At 39.7% G+C, this 10,373-nt stretch overlaps 1 protein-coding gene across 2 annotated transcripts in view; it reads right to left on the minus strand.

Annotated features, from left to right (window-relative positions):
• Nucleotides 1-3,369: 3,369 nt before the first annotated feature.
• sh2b1 (SH2B adaptor protein 1) overlaps nucleotides 3,370-10,373 on the minus strand; it is a 22,440-nt gene continuing 15,436 nt past the window's right edge. Inside the window, exons 9-10 of one of the 2 annotated variants that reach the window (XM_020613207.1) lie at nucleotides 9,406-9,496; nucleotides 7,601-7,711 (exon numbers count right to left, since the gene is read on the minus strand). In XM_020613207.1, the coding sequence (XP_020468863.1) occupies nucleotides 7,690-7,711; nucleotides 9,406-9,496 (113 nt within the window). In that variant the 3' untranslated portion in view covers nucleotides 7,601-7,689. Of the gene's footprint in view, nucleotides 7,712-9,405; nucleotides 9,497-10,373 lie in introns of both variants that reach the window. The other variant, XM_020613206.1, reaches the window with a different exon arrangement.

Below are 10,373 nucleotides of genomic sequence, written 5' to 3' on the forward strand. Positions count from 1 at the left end.
TGGTGATGGACAGGTTGACAGATGAGGTCAGACAGGAATCTTTGTGGACAATGATGTTTGCGGATGACATTGTGATCTGTAGTGAGAGCAGAGAGTAGGTGGAGGAACACTTGGAAAGGTGGAGGTCTGCTCTGGAAAGAAGTCAGAATGAAAGTCAGTCATGGTAAGATGGAATACATGTGTATGAACGAGAGGGAGGGAAGTGGAACAGTGAGGTTACAGGGGGCTGAGGTCAAGAAGGTGCAGGAGTTTAAGTATGTGGGGCAACAGTCCAGCGTGATGGGGAGTACGGGAAGTGTGGAAAGAGGTGAGTGCAGGCAGGTTGGAATGGGTGGAGAAAGGTGTCAGGAGTGTTGTGTGACAGAAGAATGGCAGCAAGAATCAAAGGAAAGGTGTACAAGACAGTAGTGAGACCAGCTATGCTGTATGGGTTAGAGACTGTAGCAGTGAGGTGGTTTGGACATGTGCAGAGGAGGGATAGTGGTTATATTGGTAGAAGGATGTTGGAGATGGAGCTGCCAGGCAAGAGGTCAAGAGGAAGGCCAAAGAGGAGATATATGGATGTGCTAAAAGAGGACATGAAGTTAATTAGGGTGAGAGTAAAGGATGCCAAGGATAGAGTTCGGTGGAAACAGATGATTCACTGTGGCGACCCCTAATGGGAACTGCCGAAAGAAGAAGACATATTATCAAAACAATGGTATTCTCTAGATCATGGCAACGATTTTGTCATAAAAGGCCATAACTTTGTGGATATATTTTACCTCCTGCTGCTGCACTGAGGCCAGAGGTTACTGCATGTCCGGCAATGTTCCTGTACAGGGACTAGCTGGTTTACCTGACCGGGTCTAACCTACAAGCGGCCGTGCCAGTGAAGCCCCCAGTGGCGATGAATGATCAGCTCATCAATGCTGGATTCCCCAGATTACTGATCAATGTTATTGTCAGAGCTACGCTACCTGTTGGAATTAGTTTCACTACTTTGGGACTGTATATGGTCGTGTGGGGGAAGATGCAGCAACCACCAGTTGGATTTACAGACCTTGGAGCTACTTGAAAGGGAGCGATGTTTCCACTACTCTGTGGGACTTAACAGTAAGTTTAAAAAAAATGTTGTTTCTGTAATGTTAGAGAGAATTGTTGTAAGGCTGGAGAAGTTGCTATGTCTGCATTATGCCAGTTAAAATATGGGGTTTCTCAATTACCCACTTTGTTTAGTGTGTTACCCATCTCTTTTCATTGGCACATATACCGTTGTTTACCCTCTATGGAGAAGACATTCACATTAATTAATGCTGCTGAGGTTTACTGCACCTCAATGCAACACCGGTAGCAGGAGTTGTGTGTTTTCACAAACTATCCACTTGTTTTTAAGAAGAGGGTCTATTATTCTGAAATAATTGCAGACTATTTTGAGCTATGAGGGGAGCTTATGAGCAAAGCTAATGTAGAGGTACCCAAGATTAAATATTAAATGAGCAAAATGAGCATGCCAGGGGCTCTTTAAGAGAACCAAAAAAGGCAAAATTCACATGAGAAGGTGCATTTTTTTTTGCATTTTCAATTGAAAACTGACCCAAAATTATTTGATCACTAACTTGACCTATCCTTAAATTCAGACCAAAGTATTTGTACCTAATAAAATGATCACTCTGTTTATGTGTCTTACAAATGGATAAAATTTAAAACTTGAAGAAAATGACCACAGAAAAACCACAATGTTTCACTATATTTATATCATTATCATTAAAGTCAATGTAATACCTGAAACTAACCACACAGGGTGGACAGACAACACTGCCCGCCCTCAACACACGGTCCCAGCAAAGAGAGAAAAGAGACAGAGAAAGGCACAAAGAGATTGAAACTGAGAAAGTGACACAGAACATGATGGTTGGGAGGTGAAAGGTGCATACAGACAAACACATGAGCAAAGAAAAGACTGGCAGAAATTACGGTAGGTAGGTTATGTGGTTCGTAACGACAACAGGCAAATTCCAAACTGAATGATGATTGAAGACAGAGCGAGAGAAATGCAGGCAGAGGCTGATAAGAAGACAAACACAGAAAGGCACAAGTAGAAAAAGTAGGTGTTTTCATTGACATTTTCTGCTAATTGCACATATTCTTTCACCCTTGATGAATGGAGGATGAGGCTGAGGAGGAGGAGACAGTGTGAAAAGAGAGTGAGGGACACAGCAGCCTTGAGAATGAGGCATTAAAGCATTTTTTTCCTTCCTTTTATCCCAAAAAAATTAAAAAGGCACACAGACATTTTCAAATGAATTACAAGACTGAGTTGAAACAGGTGTTACATGGAGTAAGCGTAAAAAACAAAAAAATTAATACTATTATTCTGACCATCATTATTATCAACATCTCTCTGACAGAAAACATCTCTCCCAGTTCCCACTTTTTTGCATCAGAGAGAAAAAGAGAGAGAGAAACAGAGAGAGACACGCACAGAGTGTAACTGAGGTAAATGTATCCTGCCTGCTGTAGTTCATGTGCCTCTTAGACCCAATACATAACATTCTTGTTTATATTTAGACAACATCAAACCAAACTCCATTTAAAAGATTGTCATTTTAAGGAGGCATGTGTAATGGTAAATATGTTCTTTTAGAACCCCAAATAAGAAAAGGTTGGGACGGTATGTAAAATCAAAATTACAACTGAAAATAGTACTTTGTAAATCATCTGTGTCCTGATTTACATTGTCAACAATACAGCAGCACGTTATTTGATTTGATACCTCATCAGTTTTATTCTTTGTTCAAAATAAACACAGATTTCAATTCAATACATTCCAAAAAAAGTTGGGCCAGTAAAGAATTGACCATGGCGTGATGATGCCGTTCCTTTTCACAACACTTAAAAGATGTTTAGGGACTGAGGCAGCCAAGTGATTAAGCGTGTCAGGTGTGTTTTTATCTCATTATTGGGGAGCAGAGGAAATGGGTGCGAGTACTGGACTGGCCTGCCTGCAGTCCCGACCTGTCCCCAGTGGAGAATGTGTGGCACATTTTGAAATGCAAATTGCGTCAATGAAGAACCAGGACTGTTGCAAACTTAAGCACTTGTTTGCATGAATAATGGGACAAAATCATAGCTGACACATTTGATCACTTGGTGTCTTCACTCCCTAAACATCTTATAAGTGTTGTGAAAAGGAACAGCAACATCACTCCGTGGTAAATGCTTTACTGTCCCAAGTTCTTTAGGAATGTATTGCAGGCATTAGAACAGAAGTGTGTGTGTATTTTTAAAAAAGAATAAAATTGAAGAGATATCACATCAAATAATGTGTTGCTGTATTGTTTTCAATGTAACATAGGACAGATGATTTACACATCACTATTTTCAGTTATAATTTTGATTTTACATACTGACAACTTTTTCTGATTTGGGGTTGTAGGAACTTCAGCACACAATGCAACCAATGATTATCTGTATCAATTATTGTACAGTCTACAAAATGCCAGAGTACGACGTATCCTACCAAACAAAATTGTACTCAGCCTACTATAATAAACAGAAAAGCACTACATTTTTACAGTTGAAAAGTTGAAACCAATTATGCTGAACAGCTGTTTATCAAAAATGAAATGATCAAAAATGGATTAATTTCAGGCTAATTTCCTACTGAGCTTTTCACTACTACTCACCAGTAGTGACCAACAGATTGTGCTAATAAAAAATTGATTTGATAATTCCTTGTATTTTCAATAATACTTGGCAATAAAGTTTGTTTATGCTTGCCCGATCATGTTTGCTAATATGCAAGTTATTATGGCAGAAAACTGAATTTTTGTCTCACCTTTGAAATCATTTACTAACAGTTAAATCATTTAATAAGGCTTTACTTAATAAATTAATAAAAATGTCTGAGTAACAAGCCTGTTAAAAATAATATATTTCGATGCTTGCCATCCTTTATAATGGGGTTTGTAAGTTGTGACTAATGGCTTTATTACTAGTTAATTAATGATTTACTAATGCTTTGACTTACTACAGGGGTTTTCAAATAAGTGTGACCCAGGGACCACCATTCAAAGAATTAACCTAAGGACCACAGCTGTGGGGCGGATAGACCGGATGGGCACTATTTTAAACACAAGTCACCTGGGCTTTTCTAAGTTGTACAGATTTGGAGGGATTTGATAATCCCCCTACAATGAGTAATACATGGAAATACGTCTTAAACAGTAATATAAAAAAAGATTCCTACAGTCAAACTACAATATTGAATGCATGGTCAGAAACCACCTGCAATGTCTTCATGGACCACAGACCACTGGTTGAAAACCCATGACTTATTAGAAAGGAGATCAATTAGGACTCGAACAGGATTACCAACATTTATAACTGTATTACTGTCAGACCAACCAAAAAGTTACCATGTCTGCCAAAAGTTATTTTTGGCTTATAACTGCTCTATACAGCTCAAATAAGTAATGTATTAACCATTAATAAAGCTGTCAGCTACTACTCAGAGGTTGTACCAATAAATTCTGCTGTTTCCAACCTGTACCTTATTTTTAAGCTTTGCCAGTGACTGGTCAAAGGTTTCAATATCAGCTTGACATACATTCAGTTCAGTGGGACTACCGATGTTCAATATACACAAAGTGGACAAACACACAGTCCCACAGCTGAACCCCAAAAGTGACTATAATATATTCATTCACCACTGAAATGGGACTGATCGTCATCCCATTCATCCCTTATTCTCCACCTGAAGCTTACATGATTTGTGGTTTCTTTGCCTGGCACAGACTAGTTGGCAGATGGAACTGTCAAACTATTCTGATGTCAACTTTAGTGTCTTATTGGCTTTTCTGTCACTCTAATTTGACAGTGACCCCACTTACACTTGTGTGTTGAATGTGGATAAAGTCCAAAAGCGGGTTAATATAACTTGTTCACACTTAGCTAGATTACAAATCTGACTCATGAAAATCAGGGTCAGCCCTAGAGTATGGATTGGGCCCCATATTTCTGTCCAAATCCGACCCATACCCAAGAGTGTGGCGCCCAAACCTGACCTGACAAGCTTAGAGTGTATAATGTCCCGAGCATGACGCAGTTGAGTTTGTAGTGTTTTTCCCCTTATCATTACAGAACACATATTATGCAAAATTCAGTTTCAGAGTGTTTTCTGACATTCACATGGGTCCTCTGGTGTGTGTAGAGACACACAAAACATGACAAAAGAGCAGTCCCTGCCTGTTTTGGTTTCTTCAGCATTTGTAAAAACCCCCGATCGAACACGCTGTTCAGATTTGCCGCTTTATGACACAGCAGTTCATTTCCCAGATCCTCCTCCCGCTCAGAACCGTTTTTGGCGCTACCGGTCCACTGCTGTGATTGGCACAGCTCAGAGGAAAGCATGGATTATGCTCAGTTGTTTGTGTTGGTTGCACAAATGAGCACAAATGTCTCTATGTAATTCCATCTTCAGAGCCAGTGAAGACACAGTGGATATCGTATATTTATTGTTTAAATGTTCCTAAAGATACCTCTAAAGCTTCGCATGTTATGTGCCAATCATTTCATGATTGGCACATAACATTTCATGTCAGAGTGTTTTCTCACCAAGGGTCAGTACAACACTGGATTTACTTCGAGACTAAAGCTCAAGAGTGGATCTATTCCAACTGTCAGTGAGTCTACCTCACTCACATCCTGATGCTGTAAGTGTTGCTATTTTAAAGTTATTTTACTGCTTTGTGGATGAAATTAGCTTATTTATCTTAGCCACAATGTAATATTGCGCAGGTAAGGTGGGTAACAGTGGCTTGTATTACAAGCCAAATGGCAGAAACAGGTTAAGTGTTCGGGCTAGTAGCATTGATGAACCGTCAGAATGTACTGGAGAACTTGTGTGAAGCTTTTTTTAAGCCAAATTTCCTGTGAGTAATTATTGTAACAGCACTAAACGTTGTGTAAACATGTTACTGGTGTTCCTCTATTAGACAACTCTTCCTAAGTGCAACAAAAGTGGGAGGCCAGGAGCAAAAACAGAGCATGTTCACAGAAAGGTGAAAAGAGGGTCTGGTGCTACTGGCACTCTAAGGAAACTAATGAACTTAATGTACGTACAAGCGTCTAAACGTTTTCTAGTATAACCTTTAAGTAACTATTTAAACCTGAAAAAAAGCATAATTTGTGACCTTTAAACAAAGCAGACATTTGAGTGCTCTGGTTGTCTAGCCTAAATTTACCCGGTCCTATGGGTACCAACAGGTCCTGTTCCGGCTTGGTTTGGGTATCCACACTCTAGTCAGTCCTACTCCAGTCTAGGGGGTTGTGGCAATGCACATGCAACTGTTTAGTATTGGCCAAAACACCAGAAGAAAAACTAAGGCATTTGAGTAATTAAGCTGATCAGGAATCAGATATCAAACACCATAAAACAATTTCTTCATTTTTACTGTCCGCTTATCTTGGACAGGCACAATAACAGAGCATTTTAATGTCATTTAATTTAACTCAATGTAATTTTAGCAGCCTGCAGAGGTTATTTCCACAGAACATAGTCACGATTGAAATATAGGTCTTGAGGAGACAAATGAATTTAGGACTTTTAAAAGTGTGTCCATGATGCTTCTTAGTTGCATTTACATGTGGCTTTTTTGATACTGGACAGCCAATCCAGCAAAGATGCACAAATTGGCTCAGTGTAAATGGGGTCAAACTCACATTGGACATGTGGCACTGAAGCAGTAAACATTGTAAATCAATATATTGTTATTAGTGTTAGTATTATTATACATTCAATCACACAATAACATCATGTAATATTAATGTTATTTTTGCTACATGTGGAACCTTTAGGCCATTACAGTGCTTTTAATAAATGTTGCTTGAATGTTGTCTCTGTATCAGTGAGAGTGTAATGTACCGGGTCTGCTTGCCACAGTAGAAACATCTGTAGAGTATGTTTGGCCTCTGGCTAACATGTGCTATCATGGCAGGACCACCGTGAGGTATTAGGCCTGCTGGCTTCACAGGGCTCTAGCTCTCACTACTGTTCACTTGCACATATAAGAAAGAGCCTGTTGTGAGGCATACCGGCAAAACAAAGCTTATGTGACTAGAAAACCGAGAAGAAATGTACCGCTAGTTAGTGTTGTAAAGCTGCTCTCACCCGTCTCTCCGTCTGCTTAGCCTTCTCTCTCTCTAACTCTCTCATATAGTGTTAGTACCTTTACATCTCCTCCTCCTCTTCTCCTCCACCTTGCTAACAAAATAAAAATACTGGTTATGAATGGCTATGATGTACACCGTCTCATCCAATCTCACTTTCACTCACACACACACACACACACACACACACTGTTGGATACACACAAAGATGCACACATGTGCTCCTCCTCTCCCTCCTGGCGTTCCCTTCATCAGAAGAAGGAGTACTGGTTATCGATGGCTCGGGGCACCCTCGCTCCATCCCTCTCATCTCCCTCTACAGCTTCTAGTTGGCGAAGAGGAGTGTCCCTGTCCCTCTCCTCCCAGTCCTCCACTCCTCCTCCACTGCCTCCACTTCCTGCTCCTCCTCCTGTTGCTGCAATTGTCCCCACAGTTGCTCCTCCTCCAACTCCTCCCAGCTCTGTCTCGTTTCCCCTCTCCTGAGGTGGAGTTGGGGGCGGGGGCCGGCCCAGTGGCAGAGGAGGAGGCTGAGGAGGACTACGGGGTCTGCTGGTCAAGTCTGTGTGAGAAGAAGCAGATGACAGAAAGAGAAAAGAAAGAAAAGGGAGGAAAATGGAAAAAAAAGTGTAAATAAAGGAAGGTAGAAGTGAAGCGACAGTGTAGTCGGAGGAAAGAAGGGTGAGAGGCACAAAAAATGACAGTGAGTGGCCAGTTAAATGGAAGTAGTCTGCAGTCATGGAGTCCATGGGAGTCATGAAGGCAGTCCAATTCAAGGAACACACACACACACACACACACACACACACACACACACACACAGTAGTCACTCCACAGTCAATCTTAGTTAGGAGCACCACCTCACATGGAATAAAAAGAGCCTCCTCTTCCTCATATAGGAGGATGACTTAGGAATAACACTCTGACAATAGACAAGAACACACACTCGACCTTGCACACTCACCCTCCACAACACGTATTTTACAATGTAAAATTCTGTTTAGAATTAATTATGCTAACACCAAATTAGCACAGACGTTCAGTAACCATACAGACACCTGAAATAGATGTAAGGGCTACAGCTAATCTCCTACTTATGCCGTGGACGGGTCCCCATTATCTGAGTAATGAGGTCTCACTTTCACTGCTTTATTGGCCAGACACCTCAATGTCATGAAATGGAAGCATGTTACACCACCCAAATTTCAAGACTGGATCATTGAGGTTCTAAACTGTATTAAGTTGGAGAAAATGCAATTCTCCATTTAGGGCCCCTTGAAAACATTTTACATAATCTGGAAGCTTTTTCTAGACCATGTAAAATAGTACCTGATAGATAATAAGGCTCCTGGTTACAATTATTTGTTTTGTTTGATGGGTTTTTTCCAGGGGCAGACTGTTCCCTGTTCTGTCTACAAGATCAAAAAATCATAAAAGTGTTGAAAGATGGAGCCTCCTCTTAAGTCACTAAAAAAATACACTTATATGAAATATAATATTTAGCTTGAAGTAAAACAATCAGTCATGTAGGAGCTTAATAGATTATGAGATAAGATACATCAGATCCTGTTTAATTCAGCTCGGCAAGTGACAACGATGAACTGATCACATTGTATGTTTTTTTGCTTTGCAGTAGTTTTTCAAAGATGTTACATTAAAGGCAAACACCCCAGTCAGTATCAGGTGGAGCTGTGCTGCTGGTCAGACATAGACATACATAGCTGTTACCACATTTGCTACCATCATTATGTACAAAATATCACAACAAATATTCACAATATTCATCACATTTTCCTGAAATACAACATTTATGGCTGAAACATAGAAAGTTAGTGTCTATGTTTGCCTCAGACCTTATTAGAACTAACAATCAACAATATATTATTATTCAATCACAAGTGATTGACCTTGAATTTGTCATTCAAATTGATGGTCAACAATTTGTCACTGTTATCAATTAATTTGACATAAAACTGGTGTTATTCTAGAGTTATGTTACTTTCAACAAATAAAAGTTTGAAATTAAACAGCTGTAAAGCATAAAATCAAAATGTACCGTTTCTAGTTTTTGCCCATTTAGCTTCTATTCTGTCCTCATCTTTCTCTCCCAGATTTCTGTATTACACCAGCTCTCTCATGGGAAACATGTCAACATGTCTAATCTGAATATGCACAGAAAAATTTTAAAAACCTCATTCATTCACTCACTCTCAGTCAAACACTCCCTATTTCTCAGCCGAGTCCGGTCTCACTTACACACAGTCAGAGATGGGGGTTGATGGAGAGTCGGGATGGCGCGTGGTGATGACATCACCGACTGTAGGCCGACTGCCTGCCCTGTCCCGGCCTGCAAGGGATGAGCCAGCGGATACAACAAGATAACAACAGAGAGGTCAGAACACCGACGGGTGCAGCAACACAGTGGGCAGATGGAAAAGGCTGTTGGAGCACATAATGTAGATGAATGGAGTTTGTTACCAAAATAATACTACTGTAATGCTCTCCTTTCTGGTCTGTCAAAGAACATAATAAATCAGCTGCGATTAACCCAGAACTCTGCTGCACAAGTGCTGACTATAATTACTATGGCAATCTTAATGCCTTCAAACTGGTTGCCTGCTAATTTTCTCATTGATAATGTTTTTTTTTATTATTATTAATCAATAAAGTACTAGACAACTTTATCAGAAAGACTTCTCAGATGCTCTGGTTTCGCTACGTTAGCTGTTCCAAAAGCAGAACAAAAACCTTTGGTGATGCTGCATCTAGTCATTACGCTCCAAGTTGCTGGAATAGCCTCAAAAGGGCCTGAAATAGTGTGGGAAAGTAGACAAAAAAAATCCATCTCTTTAGCCTGACTTTACGGAGTGTATAAAATCTGACTTGAATCTATTTTATGATATTTATATATCCATTTTATATTTTGTATGTTAATTATGTTTTAAGTATGCAATAATCTCCCAGTCCATTTTTATCATGCTGTGTTTTGTCAGTCTTGTAAAGTAATTTTAATTGCATTTGATTTGTATGAAAGGTGCTATATGAATAAAGTTTGATTGATTGACCGATTCTTTTATAGTATAAACATAGTTTTGTTTAAAAAACAAAAAAAATTGAGCCAAGTCTGAAGCAGACACATAACATCTGAGATCCAGAATATATTTTCAGTAATCACTTGTTTCCAACATCTGATTTTAGGTGAAGAAGAGAGGATGGTCAGTGGA

The sequence above is a fragment of the Monopterus albus genome, unplaced genomic scaffold (genome assembly GCF_001952655.1).
Source record: "Monopterus albus unplaced genomic scaffold, M_albus_1.0 scaffold131.1, whole genome shotgun sequence".
NCBI lineage: Eukaryota > Metazoa > Chordata > Actinopteri > Synbranchiformes > Synbranchidae > Monopterus > Monopterus albus.